The following is a 21985-nucleotide window of genomic DNA, read 5'->3' on the forward strand; positions in this document are numbered from 1 at the left end:
ACACGTGTTTCTGTCCTTGTGTAAAACATCATGCATTAATAAACCCTGCACAGCAGATTTTCAAAAACAGCAATTTCCATAATTCTGTACGACCTGAAAAACTGCAGGATAATAGAGAGTCAGCTCCGCAGTGGGAGAGTTCGTCCGGGGGTCCAACGCCTCCACTGGGAACGCTTTTATTCTCTAGGTGGACCACGGTGGTCTCAGGAGCCCAGCAAGCATCTTCCTGACCTCTAACAGACGGTGAATCATGAGGTGCACTCTGGCTGAATTCAGAAGAGAGGGAATAGAAAAAGGTGCAGGAATCATTCATAAAACCAGGGATTTATTTTTTAGCACTTCCTGTTTGCGGTGTCTCAAAGTCAACGGTCCTCTGGATGTGTTTTTTGTCAGATGTCTAACAAAAGGTCTATGGTTAACACAAGATGAAGGGATTTGCTAGAGCTTATACATGCGATGATCTGGGGTTGCTGCAGTTGGTCTGGTCTACGTTCAGCAATGTCCCCAATGAATGAGGTCAGCTGACTCCCTGAATATACTGAAGGACCAGGTTATTCCATCCATGGGTTTCTTCTTCTCTGATGGAGCGGGCATGTTCCAAGAGGACAGGACCCATCGGGCTCAGATTGTGAAAGAGAGGTTCAGGGAGCATGAGGCCACCACAGAGTCCAGACCTGAACCCGATTGAGAATCTTTGGGATGTGCTGGAGAAGACTTTGGGCAGTGGTCCGAATCTCCCGTCATCAATACAAGATATAAAAATAATGCAAGACAGAAATAAATATTGAGACGTTTCAGAAGCTCGTGGAAACGATGCCATGGCGAATGCGTGCCGTGATCAAAGCTGAAGGCGGTCCAACGGATATTAGAGTGTGACCTTTTTTTTGGGCAGGCAGTGTATGTACCTTAAAAACAGCTGTTGCTAACAAGTGGCTAAGGAGGCTACTAAACCATACATTAGCCACCGTTAGCTTAGCGGTGGTGCTAGCTTCTTCCTTTTGAGATTGTATTTACGCTTAAAAATCCTACAATTGGTTTGTAAGATGTGGAGATTCTTACAGTACATTACATGGTATTACAGTATGCAGTTCAATACCGTAGACATACCTAAAGGAGCAGTGTTTGGGTTAAGTATTTTGCCCTTGACTTCACAGGGTGGGATTAGCTTAGCATTGTATTAGCTATTTAATTCTGGCTATTGCATTTGCACTTCAACCATTCTAAAAGTTGTTTTTCTATGTGGAGATTATCCTGCTGACCATGCTGTAATAGAATAAACATTGGCTTTTTGTAAAGGAAACCAGGGAGAGGCTAACTTCAGGGTCGGCCTACAAAACCACGTCATCCCTGCAGCGCTCTTAGATGAGACGGTGCGAACGAGGCAAAAGCACACAAGCAGCTAAAGAGGGGAAAATGACTTCAAAGAGGCTCGGGTTAGCATTTTGGGCGCCAATTCATTATTCCTCAGCATACTGCAATTCTCAGAAATCCTCCGCAAACTCCAGAGTTAGGACGAGCGTCTGCTGGCTCTGGTGTTGATGTTTTGTTGATGCTGTGACAGGGTGTTGCAACAGGGAGTAAAATGCAAATGTATCTGGGAGTGTTGGTCGAGTTCTTTGGTCGGAAATATCTCCACTTCTGTCTGGATTTCCATGAAATGTATGATTCAATACTTTGATTTATGACCAAATGTGCAAACCAGTGACATCCCATCGACTCAAGCCGTGTGTTTAGTATTGAAGTGTATGTTAGCATGCAAACAAGCTTTACAGTTCTACATTATTATATATGATTATTGTAATTAGATGTTGGATTTGATTCTTTTGTTTTGGACTTTTTTTATGACTTTTATGAAATTCGACACGATGACTTTTTGGGACTATTTTATGACATACTACAGGATGAATTTTTCAACAAACTATCCTTTTCAATTACATTTAATGACATAAAATACAAGATTATAATTCCTTCTGCTGGCTTTGACATAATTTAAAATAGCTAAAAATAGATAGAGGTCCTAAAAAAGTGCATTTTATTCCTTCTTCATTGGTTTATTTCTTGGAATTTGTTTAGAATCGAATACAAAAGAGATATTGTAGTTGTCAAATACCTCAAATATCCAATGTACCATTAAAGCTTAAAGACGTGAATGTTTCTCAACTTGGTGTTTGTAAGCAGGGTCTGTGTGTTTGGAGTTTTTGGCTTATAATTGGGAGATGTGTCCCAGTATTTTACATATAGCCAATCAATAAAGATTAGACATCTAGGTCAGCATTGAGTTTAAAGTCTCATCAAACTGATGGCATAGTGGTGAGTGATGTTAGCCATTTATATTTGAGCATTACACTAATGTCTCCAAACAAATGCATGAATAATTTATTGATATAGAATCCTAATTGGACCAACTAACAATGAAGTATAGCAATACATAAACTAGGTAACTTGTCAGCTGTCCGATAGTTAGCTTGATAATCCTACCATGCTCCAATGCATCAGCAGGAATTATAAAGCTAGCTTGCTACTTGCCAGCTGTACGCTAGTTAGCTAGCTAGCTTGTTAGCTTGTTAATTCCACCATGCTTTAATGCTGGTTACAGAAAATACGCCCAACAGGTTAAAGCACTGTGCTTTCCTATGCAATCTGGGTGGGAGATAGAGGTCCTAAAAAGTGCATAATTCCTTCTTAATGTGTGTATATTGGAATTAGTTTAGAATTGCCACATACGAAAGAGATATTGTAGTTGTCAAATACCTCATATCTCCAATGTACTATTACAAGTTAAAGATGTGTCCCAGTATTTTACATAACCAATCAATGAAGAGTAGCATTGTCTTGAGTTTAAGCAGCTCAGCACTGAGTTTAAAGTCCCATCAAACTGATAGCATACAGTAGCTCTAGACATTCACATTTGAGCATCTACACTAATGTCTCCAAACTAATGCATGACTAATGTATTGATATGATTCTACACACACACAGAGCCTGAAGAACCATCACTCGATCCTGTTTTGATATTTTGGAAACTGAACAGTTTCAGGAATTAGCTTTACTAATGGAAACATTTGAAACCTACGTTGTGATTTTATTTGCTTCTTTCTTGTGTTGTTGTATTTTATTGACACTTTATTATTTATTGTGTTCAATTTTGATGTTAATTATTTTCTTAAGAAATCTAATTTGAGCAACCAACAAAAAGCCTCTGTCTAATCCATCAACGTCCTACGGCTCTGAAGGTACTTCAGACCTTCTGAATGTTACTTTGACATCAGGAACCGTCTTGCTTTTCATGCCCCTTGGTGTTTCATTTCCAACTTTTTTCTTCCATTTGCATGTTTTAGAGAAACCCTTGATCTTCCTTTCGTTCCAACACAACCGGATTATCTCCCACACACACAAGGCTCGAATAGAAATCCATCACATCCTGCTCTTATATTTCCCTCCTCCTCCCTCCGCCGATGCACCAAACGGATTAATAACCCCCCCGGGGGCCCATGATGTCATGGAAAAATGAAATACTTACTGCTGCAGGACGGATCACTTGGACACTTTGTGCCGTTGGTCTGTCTGCATGTTCTCTTGCCCTGGTGATAACTTAGTAATAATGATGTAGTCATGTGAGGGCGCTAATTGCACCAGGCTTTATGGTGCGTGTGTGTGTGTGTGTGTGTGTGTGTGTGTGTGTGTGTGTGTGTGTGTGTGTGTGTGTGTGTGTGTGTGTGTGTGTGTGTGTGTGTGTGTGTGTGTGTGTGTGTGTGTGTACCCCAGTGGGTGTCTGGTAGTAAATGGCTTTGAGAGAGGTGAATGTAATGGTTCATTATCTCATCATAACCATAAAACGTTGCATTAAAGGACTTCTCTGCACTTCTCCTTCCATCTGTACCTCTTTTTATTGCTTTAGTAAATAAAAGCTGAATGGATATCGTTCACAAAGCTGATTCGGCAGCTTCTCAGCAATATTGTGCATGTTTGAAGTGCTTCAGTGTTAAAGTATAGGAATGCATTAAGATGCCTAAAGTAACTATTTGGTTTCATTACTGACTTTTTACATTATAACTGAAAGATAAATGTAATTCATTGATTAATTAAAGCCAAATATAACACATTACGTAAATAAATTCTGGATATTAAATCTTTTTATCCAGTTTTTTCTCAGATATAAATCAGTTCTAATTGTTTTTATAGAAAAGTGTGTATATGTACTTATTGCGCAATCCTGTATTGCAAATTGGCACCTTATGAGATAACAAGTAAACACAGCGTACCAGTTTTGTATTTTTTGCAAAGAACAATAACAATATTTATTAATTTTAAATCATATCAGATGCAGCAAACAAGATTCATTGTTCAAATCCAAGGTGGCAATATCCAAATAATTACATTCAGCGAAAAGAGGAAGAAAAAAACAGAGAGAGACAGGATCGTGATTTCAGAGGGAGAAGAAGCTCGACTGTGTGTGTGTGTGTGTGTGTGTGTGTGTGTGTGTGTGAGAGTGATGATGATGGTGATATGGAACCCACTTAGGATGGATGGGACAGTACATTCATCTCGGGTCATCTGTATTCCTCACACCCTGCTGGTTCATGGTGTCTCTGCTGGGTTGTATGGCTTTGCTCTCTGAACCTTCACTAGCCTCTTTTTATCGTGTGTGTGTGTGTGTGTGTGTGTGTGTGTGTGTGTGTGTGTGTGTGTGTGTGTGTGTGTGTGTGTGTGTGTGAGAGAGTGTTGTACTTTGTGTACACATGGAAATAGAGGAGGAGTAGAACAAACATTCAACTGTTTTATTGTCATTTGAACAAATCAAAGAGAGTGGGGATTGGTGTAAGTTGTTTTGGTAACAACACACAGCAGGGGGCTCCAGATATGCTAGCTGGCTATTAGCTCGGTAGCTTGTCCTTCTTCTGGGTAGCATGGAGTGAGGCCAAGAGACCATTAAACCCAGTCGCTTCTCAGCTCAATTTCTGTAACCTGGAAACAATAATTATGCGGTATTAGCTTGCTAAGTAGATAACTAGCCAGCTGTAGTTAGCTAGTCATGCTAATTCGACGGTGCAAAAATGCAACAGCAGGAATAACAGAGCTAGCTTGCTAATTAGCCAGCAGTACAATAGTTAGCTTGCTAATTCTGCCATGCTCAAATGAACAGCAGGAATTATAAAGCTAGCTTGCTAACTAGCTAGTTGTCCGATAGTTAGTTAGGTAGCTAGCTTGTTAAGTCAACTATTTTTCAATGCCAATCAGGTTACAGAAAAGAGGCGGGAAAGGGTTTTACTTATGTTGTTTTAGCACTGTGCTTTCCTACGCTGTGTAGCTGCAGGATATAAGCATCTTTTACTTATTTATTCAACCCTTGTTGCTTTGTAACATTACTATTACATATGAAGAGGTTGCAACTTGTCACTACTCGGTTTATACAGAAGTTAGCATGTTGCAATGGCCACGCCACACATCAAATTGTCCCCTGCTTTGTCCATCCTGCTGTGTTGATTTCAGAAGAAGAGTCCGTTCTACTCCCATCCTACCTCTATGGTGCACCACAACTGCCCCAGAGGATTGTGGGTCGTTTTAATTAAAACATCGGAGGCTAATATGGGTTAAACGTGTCTCTCTGTGAAGATTACACGCAGGTCCTACAGCAGTTTTCACAGTCTCAGTTTTGTTCACAGGTTTTTAATGTTCACCGCTGGGGGCCGGTGGAGAGGCGTCACGGTCCCGGAGCTGTGTTCTCAGATGGTAAATAGGCTATATGGTAACAGGGGCACCACCAGCCGCTGGGTATTCGTACGTCCTCCTGCCTCGACGCTGTCCAACAGATGCGTCGGTAGCTTTTTATAGCGCCGGGTTCTCCCTCCACCATCACACACAGAATCTGGAGCACTTCTCTCTGATAAGAATCCAATGTCATCGCCTGCCTGAAGCACAAAACTTCACTGCCCAGGGACACACACACACACACACACACACACACACACACACACACACACACACACACACACACACACACACACACACACACACACACACACACACACACACACACACACACACACACACACACACACACACACACACACACACACACACACAAAGAAACACTCTAAAGACATCTGTCTCCCACAAGGACAGCTGCTTGTTCCTCTGTTATCGGGCTACCAAATATTAATCAGCTCCGAAAAAAACAAGACCGAGAAACTCTTCCCTTAATTGGAGTTTTCTGGGACAACTAACAAAAGATGGAGGAGGAGGAGGAGGAGGAGGAGGAGGAGGAGGAGGAGGAGGAGGAGGAGTGAAGGGGAAAGAGACTCAAGGGTGAAATAAAAAGACAGACAGGAGATAGACATCTCCTGTTCGTCAGGCGGTTTTATAATCGAGGGCTAATTGCCTGTCGACAAAGGTAGCACTCTGATGTCCTCTTAGTTATGTAATGAGCCCCCCTGTGGAGAGGGATTGAGGTGGGAGAGACAGAGAGAGAGAGGGAGAGAGAGAGAGAGAGAAAAGGACAGAGACAAAGAGGAGAATGAGGGGGAAGGAAAATGACAGGACGGAGACAGGAGGATGGAGAGGAGAGACATTCATCAGGCTGTGTGTGTGTGTGTGTGTGTGTGTGTGTGTGAGTGTGAGTGTGTGTGTGTGTGTGTGTGTGTGTGTGTGTGTGTGAGTGATGTATGAAATGTCCTTTCTTATACATGCGTGGACAAACTAAGTCAATTAATACAAACGTATCAAAAGAAATTTGCAGCCCAATAAAGTAGCACGTATGTCAACGTGAGAGACAGCTGTGTGGACGAACACACACCAAGGTGCCCGTCCTCTCTCTCACACACACACACACACACTGCTGGAGGAGAGGGTGGAGGACATTTAGAGAGAGCGAATGCACTGTGGTGGACAGAGCAAACTGATAAATAAAGGAGGGGGAAGAACAATGGTTCGCTCTCATCACAACTGCCAGGACGAAAAGCACAACCTCCCCTCGCCGGCAGCAGCGCCCGGCGTTTAATGTCAAGCGAAAGGACAAAGTGACGCAAACATGGGGGGCCACTGTAACCTCCAGCTTCAGCGGGAGAGGGGGGAGAACGCACCCACCGGAGGAGCAACAGTGCCTCTGAAAACAGAACTGGAGTGACCGAGATGTGGAGGTCAGAGGTGACGAATGAAAGGCACAGCTATGGTATCAATGGTTTCCCCGAGTTGTCGCTGTCTTTCTCCCAGTTGACCTCCTCAGATTTCCACCGATGTCATCCCGTCTTTATTTTCAAAATAAAGTCCAGATTTGCTTCGTTTTAAACCTTGTTAAACCCTCCAACGAGAGCTCACGCTTTAAAGGGAATCGCTGCATTGGAGGGGTTTTTATGAGTGGATGTGCAAGCTTCTGTGGCTCGCTGACATCTTACAATACACACACACACACACACACACACACACACACACACACACACACATTTGCACAAAACGTCGCAGGTTGATGCTTTTTTTCGAAACAGTCGATCAACATCAAAGAAGGATTTGGGGAATGAATCTGTGCTTAAATTGTTTGTAGAAAATACCAAGCGTTTTCTACAAAAAAATGCACACACACACACACACACTTGAAAGATGAGAGATGTTATATGAGCGGGTGGGATGCATCGACGCTCTGGTCCGATGGGATTTCCTGAGTTGTATGAATGACAGTCCCTCTGGGAAACAGGGCTCCTCTTATCACCGGAGATGGATGTGTCACAAATCATGTCGGAAAGTAAAGAAAGGCAAAGCTTCCGAGGTGAAGAGCGGAAAAGACATTTTGAGATATATAATGCAGTATCACAGTATCCTCTTTTGAAAATGAAAATTGTTTTTCACATTTGTTTGTTTTTTTTTCCCGGTAAACTATATCACACAGTGATAACGAAGAAAAGGAGAAATCTACGGCCACATTAGCTTCGTGCAAAAAAACCACATACACCGGCACGCCGCGGAGGCAAAGAGATCAAAGCAAGACAACGCATACAAAAATATAGAAAAATCTCCTTCGCCTCTCGTCCACCTCCTGCCAAACACCTTCGGGAACAATCAGTCGGGGTTTGTCGTTTTTTTTGTTCACGCAACTCCTCTGCAAGGAATCCACGTGAAACCTCGAACGTATCTACCGTCGACCACGATGGCGACGTCCCGACGCCAACAACAACATGTCTGAGTGATAGAAAACTAGTACGATAAAAGCATATCATTTCTGTTATATCATCTGTGTGACAAATCTTTTTCTTTTTTAAACTTTTGTTATTTTAAAATACATACTATGCCCTGTCACCTGTAGACATTCCAGCATTTGCTCATAATTGGTGGTGACAGGGTTAAATAGTTTGGCATACTTAGCAAGCCATGCCCAAAAGGATGCTATTTTGACTCTTGCAAAGGAGAAAAGGGGGAGGAGAGGGAGGTAATCCCGGGATGCAGGTTCAACGCTCCCGTCCAGAGGGATACGTTGGGGAGAAAAGGGAGAGAGGAGGTGGGGGTAATACAGAACAGACTGCAAACCGGGCTCAAGACCAGGTCAGCCCATCGGTTTTAGCACTTGCAAAACACATGCAGATATAAGTCAGAGTTTCTGTTTGGGACTCTGGCATTCTGTCGGCCCGATGGCGGCGTCCGTTTTCTTTTTTTTAAAAGAGTCGCTTCTTCACAGGAAGGGACGGGAAACTGAGTCAGAGCCACGAGGAGGACGTCTCTGGAAGTCCAGCACTCCTCCTGATCTCACACACCGATACAAAAGATTGTTTGGACGCCTTGAAAAGAAAAGAGAGTCGGTACATCGAACGGGGACAAAGCGAGGAGGAAGAGGAGGAGGAGGAGTTGAAATGCTGCAAGTAAGGCAAAGACGGATGCTTCAGTCAGAGAAGAGGGGGGTGGGGGGGGGGACAGCATGCGAGGCGGTTCAAACTTCTCAGACGCCATAGTAGTCTAACTGCCAGCTCACAAAGTCCTGTTGTGAACCAGGAACTGTTGAGTGCCCCTGAGTGTTTATGATAGAAATGTGTTGTACGGGTCGGATGCTCACTTGCATATGTTGCGCAATTTGAACTATTAGCATACGTTGTATTAATTAGCATCTGCAGACAATAGCTAAGGATCAAAAATTGACCCTAAAACTTTAAAATGGACCCAGAATTCATCAAACTCAGGTAGACATATGGTCTCTTTCTGGTTAAAAATGATACTTTTGATGATGAAAATGTCAGAAATGGATTCTGCATCCTCAATAACTTCCAGAAACACTCAAAAAGTGTCAAAATCAGCCCAAATATTGTGCGACTATATTCTGAATATGCTAATTAATGCAACTTATGCTAATTAGCCAACATATGTGAGGTAGCATCCGGCAGATATGAGCTGGAGACCCCTACTATACATTTCTAGATGTTGGGGTCTTCATCATCTCTGGGGTCACTCTGCTGGCAACCAGACTATAAAGGAGAAGGGGAGCAACAAAAGAAAGTCTTCTGAGGAGGGGTTAAACTCTGAGGGAAGGGGGGGGGGAGTCACTGGTTTTCTCCTGGCCTCTCCTCCTCCAACTCGTCCTCCTCGTCCAGAGACACCACCCCGGAGGACGCCACGTCGGACACCCTCCTGCGCGGGACGTAGTCGGGGGGGAACTCCTCCCCGTTGCCCTGCACATGGCACTCGGTGCTCTCGAAGTCCTTGCAGGGGGAGTCGTCGTCCTCCCCGGGGGACAGGTACGTCTCGGAGTAAGACATGGAGTAGCACGGAGAGTCCTGACCCCCGCATGGCCTGATGCCCCGCCCACCTCCTCCTCCTCCTCCTCCTCCGCACTGCCCCGCCCTCTGGAGGCGGGCCAGCAGCAGCTCCTCCCCCCCCTGCAGCGCCGACAGGATCTTGGCGGCGAGCTCGGCGGCGCTGCTGTAGGTCCCCCGGGGGCCGCCCAGGTCTCGCAGCAGAGGGTGCTGGTCATCCAGGCTGCAGAGGCTGGAGCACAGGGTGTCCGGGGAGCCCACGGTGGGGGAGGGCTCTCCGCTACCACCACCGCCTCCTCCTCCTCCTCCTCCTCCTCCTCCTCCTCCTCCTCCTCCAACTCCCCCGCCTCCTCCGGCCTCGCAGCAGGGCCCCCGCAGGCCCAGGTGTTGGCAAAGCTGGCTGTGGATCAGGTCCTTCAAGTAGGGCGGATACGATGACAGATCTGGAGGAGACACACAGACGGTGAAGATCATTTAAATGAGACGTGAAAATCAGTTCGGAATCAGCTAGAATTCCTGCCTGTATTTCAGTAAGTGGTTGAAGCTGATAGCGGTAGATGCACATCAGTTTTCCGTATATTGGAGAGTATATGAAGTGTTTTATGGAAACTAAGGTACCATGAAGAGAGAATGAAACTGACTACTAAGGTATTTCATTTAGCAAAGAAATCAGGAGAACAAAAAGTTAAGACTGAGAGGAAAATGTTCTATATATTTTGTGTAGTGGAAATCTGTAATCAGGCAGTCATATTTCCAGCATGTGTTTCACTTTCAGCAGATTACAAATTGCAGAACATAAAGTCTTTTACATAAACATAAAGAACTGAAACACCGTATTTACTCCTGTGGAACATTTAACAAACATCATTATGCCTTTCTGATATTAAAGGTAATAACAAGTCATGTTAAGAAACCAGCAGTCAAATGATAATGTGATGTTTTAGAACAATAAATGAGCCTCTTTGATTCTGCAGAGAAAGAGAACTGCTCTTCTATCAATGATATCTTCAGAAGTCAGTCAGAAAAGTTCCGTTTCAGCACTGGTTTATTATTATTGTTAATAAAGTGAAATACATATATGCATACGTACAAAACTCCACTAACTAAAGGATGCTATCAAGAAGTAAGAAGTCATACATGGATGTGTAATGTATTGTTTTTGTATGCAGGGGTGGAGAAGGTATTCAGATTACTTAAGTAAAAGTACTATACTACAATACTGCATAAAGAGTGAAAGGACTCATTGCAGAAAGAAACTCTAAAGTATAAAAAACAGAAAATAAAAGCAGCAGATTCATGTTTGATCAACTAAAGCTACATAATGTTTGCACAGAGAGACATTAGAGAGCAATTTGCAAAACTGCCAATTCATTCTTCTGTTAACTCACTCACTGTCTCAGGTATACTGAGATGTAACGTTTAATCTCCATCAAACATAATATTTAACAGAACTTAAATCACAAGTACCTCAAATGCTTACGGTGCAGTACTTGAGAGTATGTACTTGATATAATATAAAGGCTGGTTTGTGTGAGACTCTTGCAGGAAGAATCCATAGATGTGTTTAGAGATAGAGAAACACTGAGCTGCTTGTTAAAAGCAAAGGTGGTTCAATGTAATCAAGATGAATGCACAGACACACACACACACACACACTCAGCCATGATCAAATGCACCGTGTGTATTTATAACCCTCCTCACACGGCCACTGTCTCTGCAGCAAAAGGAAATGATATTAAAGTTGCAGGAGGGATATCAGATTGCGCTGAGGAACAAAAAAAAGATGTCGGGAGAGGATGAAATCTAGGGCACTGGGACAATGAGGGATACAGGGAGAAAGGGGGAGAGAGGGAGGAAGGGAGGAGAGCGAGGCTATGGAATAAATAGAAGATAAAAAAGACTGATCGACGTTTTTTGAATCGGCAAAAATAATCAGCTAAAAAACCTATTGACGGTCTGTGTGTGTGTGTGTGTGTGTGTGTGTGTGTGTGTGTGTGTGTGTGTGTGTGTGTGTGTGTACCTGTGCTCTGTGTGCTGGGCTCGTTGTGAGGCAGGAAGTCCTCATCGTACGAGTCGTCGTTGGACTCGTCTCCGTCCACAGAGGACCAGGCCCTCAGCTTCGCCTCCGCTATGGCAAACTGCTCGGCTACACCTGCACACACACACACACACACACACACACACACACACACACACACACACACACACACACACACACACACACACACACACACACACACACACACACACACACACACACACACACACACACACACACACACACACACACACACACACACACACACACACACACACACAATTCATTTCATTTCATAAAGACAGAATGGGGTTAGGTGATCATGTACCGTTTGTACACCGAGTGTTCTACTTTCACTGAAGATTTTTCCGATATTTTTCCAGGTTTAGCAAATATTGAGCTCACTGGGATTTGGATACTGGGTCCATATTGTGAATTCTAACACCTTTTTATGAATTTTGCCGCCCTAGTCTCATATCACAATATTGAGAAACACCCTAAAGTGTTTGAAATCTTAATACCACATCTCGATGGAGCTAAAACAACACCTGAAAACTAATCCAACCCTGACTGTTAAACACTCCAAACACATGAAATAATCAGCCTAAACATTGATTTAATCTAATTCACATATAATGCACGTAGATATGTAACAAAGGGGTAATAAGGCTTCAAATTAAATGCATTTTATAGAAGAGAAACTAGTTTAGAAGTCCCAGTGTCATGTAGTGTATTCAAGCTGTGACATATTTTAATACAGACATAAATAAAGACATCCTTATAGTTTTTAATATCTAATTCTCCAACGTGTACCTCTGCAAACCTCCCCAACACTGACAGATTGGAGTTTATATGTTAATCCTTTATAAGATGCTCTTTCCTATAGTCTTATATGTATGTGAGGGGAACTAAATGACATGCAAACACATAAATAAACACGTATAGAGCACACGGTAGGCATGGTAACAAGGAGGCTGGAACATTGTGTCCTCGTGTCCTGTGTGTGTTTTTGATTGACAGGTCGTTGGGCCTGTGCACTTAAGATGGTCCGATGTGCACGGTGCACGTCTTCCAGTGCAAAGGATTAAAAAGGCATCATCTTTATGTCACTGGGAATGAAAGCAGAAGACTTGAAATCCACCTCCAGGTAAGTTTTCTAGTCAGTAATTGGATGTATGTGAGTATTTCCCTCTGAAGAGTAATAAAGAAACTCTGAAAGGAGCTAAAGGCACGTCCACTCTTTCGGCTTCTTTGAGAATTTCATTTTTACCAAAATAATAGGCGAAAGGTTGATAGCGTTGAACCTAAAGTGTTATATCTTGAACCCCTTATCCAATGCTAAAGCGCAGGTAAGAGTTTAACGTCTAATTGAGTCTTATTTCTATTTAGAAGTGACTGCGGCAGTGGCAGCTCTTCTGACTGGGGCAGTTCTTTGTAGCTTGAAATGCATCCCGTTGTTAGAAAGTGGATTTTATTGGTGGCTGTATTTATTGACTTTATGTAGAATGTTCCCGTGAAATAAACTAATCAAAAAATACACTTCAAAGTAAAATACAATTACAGATAAGGCCACAGACGTCGAGGTGTGTGTGTGTGTGTTAAGGTAACTTGCTGCAGGAGTCCTACAACTCAGATATCAGTCAGTGTTTTAGCACTTTTAGAGGTTTTTTTTTAAAGATGTTTTTGGTTGAAGGCTGAAATAAAGAAGCAAAGATCTCATCTACTGCAATATTCCATAAATCCAATGGAGAAATCCCACTGGCTCCTAGTCGAGGGAGCCCTTGCGATGCTAACTTCCGCCACAGAAATCCATCCCCACTGCATGGCTCCATAAGCCACCAGGTCCAAGTGACCAATCGCCTTCAATCACCGTCAGGAGCCGGCCAATCAGAGAGCGAGGCTAACCTTTTCCCCTTCTTCTTCTCGTCCTCCACTCATCCGCCTGTTTTGTATTCCCTCCTGTTCCTCCGCTCTCCTCCCGTGTCCTGCCTTTCTTCCAATCGTCTCTCTGAATAAGACGCTCCATCGACTGCCCTCGATCCTCCCGTTCACTTTCCTTTACCCCTGCAATCTTTCTCCCCCTTCTCATCTTGATCTCTCTCTCTCTCTCTCTCTCTCTCGCTGGTCGATGCTCAGTATTCATGCGTTGTCTCCCGCAGAGAGGGATCGATGCTCTCATTTATCTCCCCCTGTAGCTTGCCTCTCCTTAAACACACTGCAAACACCCTTCCATTTCTTTTAGAAGCCTTTCACTTTCCCCCTGCATTCATACGTTGTCCTGCCGCTGACCCACAGCATCAAGGAGGAGGTGACCCAGATCTCTCCAGACCAAGGGGGGGGGGAAATCAAGTGTTATGTTGGGGCAAAATAAAAACAGAAGGTTTGACTGAGTTTGGGATTAAAGATCTTTCCTACGCTGCAGCAACGACGAACAAACGTCAAGAACAACTTCACTGAGCTGAGCTGGGAGAGGAGAGGGTGCAATCAATCCTACATAATGTGGAAATGCTGTAACACACACTTACACACACTTCTAAATCTTTACTGGATGAAAGCTTGGCACTTAATCTGAAGAAAATATGTTAGAATACTTGATGAAACTGAAAAAGAAATTGAAGGTTTAACCCTGCAAAAAATGTATCAGACACACAATCTGAAGTAAGGACACTTTGAGATAATAAGAAATAAAAAATCCCTTGCCTGTACACACACACACACACACACACACACACACACACACACACACACACACACACACACACACACACACACACACACACACACACACACACACACACACACACACACACACACACACACACACACACACACACACACACACACACACACACACACACACACACACACCTCCCTGTCAAGGCTGGCAGCCACAGTTTTCTGCACAACGGAGAGGAACTGCTGGATTACCTTCAGTGTGTGTGCGTGTGTGTGTGTGTGTGTGTGTGTGTGTGTGTGTGTGTGTGTGTGTGTGTGTGTGTGTGTGTGTGTGTGTGTGTGTGTGTGTTTTGGCAGGAGTCATTACATCAATAGGACAACCCCACCTGCAGATTCAATACTCCTGATGCCTCCTACACAAACACACACTTTTTTTTTCACACAGTCTCTCTCTCCCTCTCCCTCTCTCTCTCTCTCTCTCTCTCTCTCTCTCTCCCTTTCTCTCCCTCTCTCTCCCTCTCTCTCCCTCTCTCTCCCTCTCTCTCTCTCCCTCTCTCTCTCTCTCTGTATTAACATGCCCGCTGACATTCACACACAGTCACAGTAACACCGTCACCGGGATTAAATAAAAAAGGGAGTCAGCACAACTAGTGTAATGGATGATGTAATCCAAAGAGACAAGGAGAAGTGTAAGGTATAGAAATGTCTCCCCAACGTCTGACAGGGGGTCGACTAACACCAGTTAGAGACGTGTGGAAAACGGAGCAGAGCTTTAGGTTTTCTTGCCTAGGATTGGATGCTGTTGATGTGCCATTTATAATAAAGCGATGCTTGATTAACTATCTTATCTTAACCATTATTAAGGCTTTATTTTACCAGGTGAGTCCCAACTCTTTTCACCTGGCCAAGACAGACGAGGTGTTTCAAACAGGACACCAGGGCTAAGACACATATCGATCTTGTAATTTTTGGACATGGATTAGTCCAAAATAGTGCAATGTTTAGTAATGTGACAAAGTGGAAATATCTAAGTTATATGCTGCAGAAAAGACCCTGGTGTTTTAAAGACTGTATACAAAATGTGTGTTTAGTCATATCGTGAATCATACCGGAAACGGACAAGAATATTCATCTTTATTTATTCTGTTTTTTGTATTTACTTACACTTAGTTTGTTGTGTGCCACCCTTTGTGACTCTAGAGATGGATTGCAATAGCATCATAAGGAATAATTGTCTTTTCCTGGTTTTAAAAGGCTGAAATGTTCATATTATGAACCTTTACGCATTAAATAATCAATAAAACGTATGGTTATTTATTAAAAGGCTCAATGTTTCAGTCCAATGATCAGTGGTACAACTACAGATCCATGTGCCAAAGAAGACTGAGAAGCAGATCTAGCTAAAGAAGTATAAAGTCCAATTGAATTTGCTTTTAAACGCTTCACTACTTTTCTAAAAGCTTCATCGTATTCCACGCAATGGCCAGGTTCAAACAGCTCTAAAAAGCCCATTTCTAGAGCAGTTTAAAATCATGGTTGAGTAAAGAAATGTGAACTTTCCTAACCACAAAAGTGTAGTTGAAGCTTTAGTGGGGGGCATGAGAATAGAAGAGGAGTCATGTATATAGTAGGACATAAAAGAGAAAGGACAACAGAGGAAGCATGCAGGAAAATCGCTCAGTCATGGTGGCAGAAGCCAGGAGCAAAACCTTACTGTGCAAATTAACCTTGAGAGTCTGCATTGCAGGGAGAAGCAGGAGGGGAGGAACAGCGAGAGAGGAGAGGGCAGAGAGGAGCGTTTATAGACAGTGTGAATGGGATTTAGAGGGGAGGGAATGAATAGGAAGGACGGGGAGTGAATGAAAGAAAAGTTAAAGATGAGGTGAGGAAGGAAACGATAAGAGGAGCTGTGTGTGTGAGACGGACTCTGAGGGGAAGGATCGTGTGGTCGCTATCCTCGCTCAAACACTCGGAAACATGGAGGTTGCTAACAGGTGTCTAAATGAGACGACTAAATGTCATCAGGCCAAACATTAGCCTCCTTTAGCTTAGCGGTGGAGACGTGAAGTCATGTGACCGTGCTGTAGTTCCTTTATAGCCCAACATTAGCCTCCTTTAGCTTAGCGGTGGTGACATGAAGTCATGTGACCGTGCTGTAGTTCCTTTATAGCCAACATTAGCCGCCTTTAGCTTAGCGGTGGAGACATGAAGTCATGTGACCGTGCTGTAGTTCCTTTATAGCCCAACATTAGCCACCTTTAGCTTAGCGGTGGAGACGTGAAGTCATGTGACCGTGCTGTAGTTCCTTTATAGCCCAACATTAGCCGCCTTTAGCTTAGCGGTGGAGACCTGAAGTCATGTGACCGTGCTGTAGTTCCTTTATAGCCCAACATTAGCCGCCTTTAGCTTAGCGGTGGAGACCTGAAGTCATGTGACCGTGCTGTAGTTCCTTTATAGCCCAACATTAGCCGCCTTTAGCTTAGCACAAGTACATCATCACTGCAGTGCTCTATTTGAAGCTAATGCACCGTCACTTTGAAACGTTTGGCTTGTTTAAAGCTAACGTATTTGCTACATTTTTTATCATTATTTTGCACATTTCAATTAGCCTCCTTCCCCTCGGTGTGAGTCACCTCTTCAGTTGATCCGTGCACGTCATTTGGTGTAGCAACAGTAGTGAGAGCAACTAAAATCACCCATTAAAGGCCTGATAAAATACCAAACAAGTGATTTAGTTGGAGGAAATATTTAAGTGGTGTATTGCAAACAAACCTAGCTTGTTGGAAGCTATTAAAAAATGAATAATCGGTTACCTATTTGTCATAAGGGTTTCTCCTTAATTGGGATCCCTTCTGTGATCTTAATCATTATTATTATTTTCCTGAGCACTCTTGCCCTAGGTCAGCTTAAACCTTCAGTATAACAAAGCAAGGTGTTGTTGTAATGTCATATTTACTGAATTAACAACGTGCACAAACAGAAGAGGTCTTACCGGCAGCGAAGCGCGCCTCCTGCTCTCCCTCGGTGAGGTCCGAGTAGGAGTTTAAATCGGTCTCCGGGGCGGGGGTGTCTATGGGCTTACACCAGCCTTTCCACTCGATCAGGTGGGCCACTCTGCCCTGAGCCATGGCTGTAGGCTTCGTCACATGGTCCTTCACTACCTGGGAAATACCTGTATATGAAGAGCAAGGGGCCAGAGGGTTAGGCTACCCTGCATACTTCATTATCAGATGCATTCAGTAACTTAAATATGGCACTCACCATGCAGGGAGGATCGCGCTAACGCAGCAATCTCTTGAATGGTCAGAGCTCTTCTTGATTTGGGTAACATTTCAATGGTGTCGTCAACATTCACCTGAAACGAGAGGAAGGAGAGGAATGACTCAGGGGAAAAGCTGCTGCAGTATAGCACGGCTCAGCATAAAATGTGAGCCAGAATACATCATGACTCACGAGAAAAACCCAGCGTTGTGTTTTCATTGAGAGGAGACTCCTGTGTGCACAGGGCTTTAACAACTTCAGTGTGTTTCAAGGTCTCTGGAAGGGAAGGAGATCCTCTTTACACACCAAACAATGCTTTTAATGAGGCAAAGGCTGAATGCAAACACATCAATGTATGATGAGCAATGATTTTTAAGAAGCTTTACGACCACCGTTTAAACCATTCAAGCTTAGCATGTGATGTAGCATGTTTTGCAAGAATTGAGATGAAAAAACTGTCAATTACTATTTTACAATCTGGAAGCACAGATTAAAAACACATGTATGTTAAAGGTACAGTTGTTATCTTTGCAAGGTGTCTAACATTATCACACTCCTGAAACAGCCTGATTGTGATTGGCTGCTGGTGGACATGTGACTTAATGACCGCAAAAAAGACACTACTTTTCTTTTTTTTCCAACTTTTTCTGAATGAAAGTAGCGATTACTGGATCCTAAGGTCGCCAAAACCCACCAGAATATGTGAAAGCATGGGAATGCATCCTATAATATACTTCTCACTTCCACTGTTGGTTCAAATAAGTCTCTGAAAACTTGCTAAGAAGGTCTGAAGAGTTTCCAAATCTAAAGAAAAGGATGCAAAGTTTGCAAGACTGCATGGAATAAATACTATCTTCCATGTTTGCTAATTGATCGACCTTCACCGACACACTGAACCTTTACAGTGATAGAAAAATGACAACTTGTGTTCATTATTCTCTCATCAAACACAACTGATTTGCATATGAATCCGCATGGAAGAGTAGAAACAGCTGAGCCAGTCGTACAGGTTGCAGCCACGTTGTAACTAAAGTAGCTCATTAAATTAGCCGGCGAGCTAATGAGCACAACACAAGTTTGTAAAGGTAACTGAGCTTCTCCATTACACCTGGAGAGCGTGCTGCCGCCTCTGTGGCTGCAGGGGAGGAGGCATCACTCCTTTGACCTTCTGTCCATATGCACGTCATTTTAAAGGAAAACTTCTTTTAAGGAAACCGATTAACCTACAACCAGCTAGTGGGTAGTTCCCCCCCTGCAGTTTACCGACCCAGACAGAAGACAAAGGATGGACCCGCTCCCCCCAGGTCAAACCCGACGGCTCCGTAAAGTCGGAGCACAAAGGAGAGTATCGGGTGTTGACAAGCGTCTTTGTATCCGGCGCTGTTTTTAGCCCCACCTGTGTTCACGTGGAAAACGAACACGTCAACAGCCAAGGCCGCATGCTGGGTGTTGTTACTCAATATGGGTCAACGCACCCGGCTGACTGAGCAGTGTGAGGATTTTTCTTTAGAGGAAGACAAGTGATTGTCAGCGGGGAGGGAGGCTGACGCTTTAGCTTCAGACGCTCTCATTTAGAGGAGTAAACACGAGAGACTGCACAAGGTAGACTCAGGAGCAAATATAAGAGGATAAAGAGAGGAGAGTTTGGTGTGTGCTACTGAAGTGGAGATTTCTGCAACAAAAGAGGGTTTTTCCTGTCCTGTCGTGTGTTAGACAGTTTTAGTGCATGTCAATGGTCTGTAGAGGCTAAAATCCCTGTGTTCTCTCCAGAAGTTTCTCTCCCCGTTTACTTTCTTAAGATAACATCACTATGTAACACTCGCGTTTCTACTGGCTAGCGCTCCATCACATGGTACATGATATGGGCTAAGGGGCGGGACATCTCTAAGCGGTCGACCAATCACAACAGAGCTGTCAACGGGTGTAAAAGATACATTTTCGCCCTTATTTTTAAGAATACCAGTCTCCGTAAATGAGGCTGTGAATGATGGGGGACTTGGATTGTCTACATGAGTAAAAGTAGAAGTACACAGGTCTTGTTCTTGAGTAAAAGTAGAAGTACACAGATCTTGTACTTGAGTAAAAGTAGAAGTACTCAGATCTTGTACTTGAGTAAAAGTAGAAGTACTCAGATCTTGTACTTGAGTAAAGTAGAAGTACTCAGATCTTGTACTTGAGTAAAAGTAGAAGTACTCGGGTCTTGTACTTGAGTAAAAGTAGAAGTACTCAGATCTTGTACTTGAGCAAAGTAGAAGTACTCAGGTCTTCTACTTGAGTAAAAGTAGAAGTACACAGGTCTTGTACTTGAGTAAAAGTAGAAGTACTCAGATCTTGTACTTGAGTAAAAGTAGAAGTACTCAGATCTTGTACTTGAGTAAAAGTAGAAGTACTCAGATCTTGTACTTGAGCAAAGTAGAAGTACTCAGGTCTTCTACTTGAGTAAAAGTAGAAGTACACAGGTCTTGTACTTGAGTAAAAGTAGAAGTACACAGATCTTGTACTTGAGTAAAAGTAGAAGTACTCAGATCTTGTACTTGAGTAAAGTAGAAGTACTCAGATCTTGTACTTGAGTAAAAGTAGAAGTACTCGGGTCTTGTACTTGAGTAAAAGTAGAAGTACTCAGATCTTGTACTTGAGTAAAAGTAGAAGTACTCAGGTCTTGTACTTGAGTAAAGTAGAAGTACTCAGGTCTTGTACTTGAGTAAAAGTAGAAGTACTCAGATCTTGTAGTTGAGTAAAGTAGAAGTACTCAGATCTTGTACTTGAGTAAAATAGAAGTACTCAGATCTTGTAGTTGAGTAAAGTAGAAGTACTCAGATCTTGTAGTTGAGTAAAGTAGAAGTACTCAGGTCTTGTACTTGAGTAAAGTAGAAGTACTCAGGTCTTGTTCTTGAGTAAAGTAGAAGTACTCAGATCTTGTACTGAGTAAAGTAGAAGTACTCAGGTCTTGTACTTGAGTAAAGTAGAAGTACCAGAGTGTAGGAATACTCTGTCACAGTAAAAGTATTCTAAATGTTCCTCCAGTGAAAGTAGAAAGTACTCTCCTCTAAATGTACTTAAAGTAGCGACAGTAAAAGTAGTCATTGTCTGATTGGTCCATTTCAGAATAATATCTCTGATATGTTTTATAATGATTGATCAGTAAAGTGTTCTCAGAGCTGGTAAAGGTGCAGCTAGTTTGAATGGCTTTGTATACTGCAGGGTAGCTGCTGGATTTACTGCAGGTGAACTACAGTCTGATTTAAGGGATTATATTTACCATCATTAATCCTAATCTGCCTAGCAACTAAATACATGTAGTGGAGTAAAAGTACAAGGTAGTATAAAATGGAATATTGTAAAGTACAAGTACCTCAAAACTGTACTATAATCTCATCTTAAATCCTACTCTCCTCCTTCCTTCCGTTTATGATGCACCTCTCACAACACAGTGAGGTTCATCACCCTGGTCTCGTCCTGTCGATTTCATTCAACACCAGCCGAGCCACAACACAAACAAACAAACAAACAACAACAAAAGATGGTTTATCCGTCAGAGTCTCTGCAGGGGAATCCCCAGCCTGTGATGGTATCAGAGTCGGCGGCGAGGCGCGATAATCCTCCGGAGCCGCAGAGAGCTCACAGATCAGAGGCAGGATAATCTGCAGGAGATGTGACACACACCCTCTGGGGGGGGCGGGGGGGTACAGGGAGATATATTGTGTTTGGCTTTAATTAAAAATCAGATGTCACACACTTAGTGCCGTCCGCCCACAGCCCAGTGTTTGTTTGCAGGGAGAAATCCTTTCAGATCTCACATCTCTTCAGCGATCAAACTCCAGTCCTAACCACTACAGCACCTTCATTCCATTACGACTTCACCAGAAGAGCTTCCTGTGACGATGCAATATGATAATACTCCTTGCATCACTGCCGCTCCATTTGCATCTTCCACAAGGAGAAGTATTTAAGAACAAGGACATGTAACATAAGAATAACTGTCCCTTTAATGCGCATTTTTTAAATTCAACTCTGTATTTAAACTCCTACTCTAACTATGTAGAGCCTAATCACCTCACGCTGCACAGGCTTCCTTGACTTGTTCCTATTGCAGATGTTCAGTGTCTTTCTTCTTCTCTTTCCTGTAAACTCTATAAAGTATCTGTGGTTTACTAGTTTAAAAAAATGAAGAATAACATTTGTATTAAGACCCAGAACAGAGATTAAACATGTCATTTCAATCAGTGACGACTTTAAGTTAGAGTCTTTAACGTACATTTGATCCGGGCCTGTATTCAATATG

The 21985-nt window shown here is 43.1% G+C and overlaps 1 protein-coding gene across 4 annotated transcripts in view; it reads right to left on the reverse strand.

Annotated features, from left to right (window-relative positions):
• Positions 1-4711: 4711 nt before the first annotated feature.
• fam131ab (family with sequence similarity 131 member Ab) overlaps positions 4712-21985 on the reverse strand; it is a 29330-nt gene continuing 12056 nt past the window's right edge. For all 4 annotated transcript variants that reach the window (XM_063906413.1, XM_063906414.1, XM_063906412.1 and 1 more), the window contains 4 exons: positions 17704-17797; positions 17435-17614; positions 11749-11880; positions 4712-10171 (listed from right to left, as the gene is read on the reverse strand). In XM_063906413.1, coding sequence (XP_063762483.1) covers positions 9516-10171; positions 11749-11880; positions 17435-17614; positions 17704-17773 — 1038 coding nt within the window. In that variant the 5' untranslated portion in view covers positions 17774-17797 and the 3' untranslated portion in view covers positions 4712-9515. The remainder of the gene's footprint in view (positions 10172-11748; positions 11881-17434; positions 17615-17703; positions 17798-21985) is intronic.

The sequence above is a fragment of the Eleginops maclovinus genome, chromosome 18 (assembly GCF_036324505.1).
Source record: "Eleginops maclovinus isolate JMC-PN-2008 ecotype Puerto Natales chromosome 18, JC_Emac_rtc_rv5, whole genome shotgun sequence".
Classification (NCBI taxonomy): domain Eukaryota; kingdom Metazoa; phylum Chordata; class Actinopteri; order Perciformes; family Eleginopidae; genus Eleginops; species Eleginops maclovinus.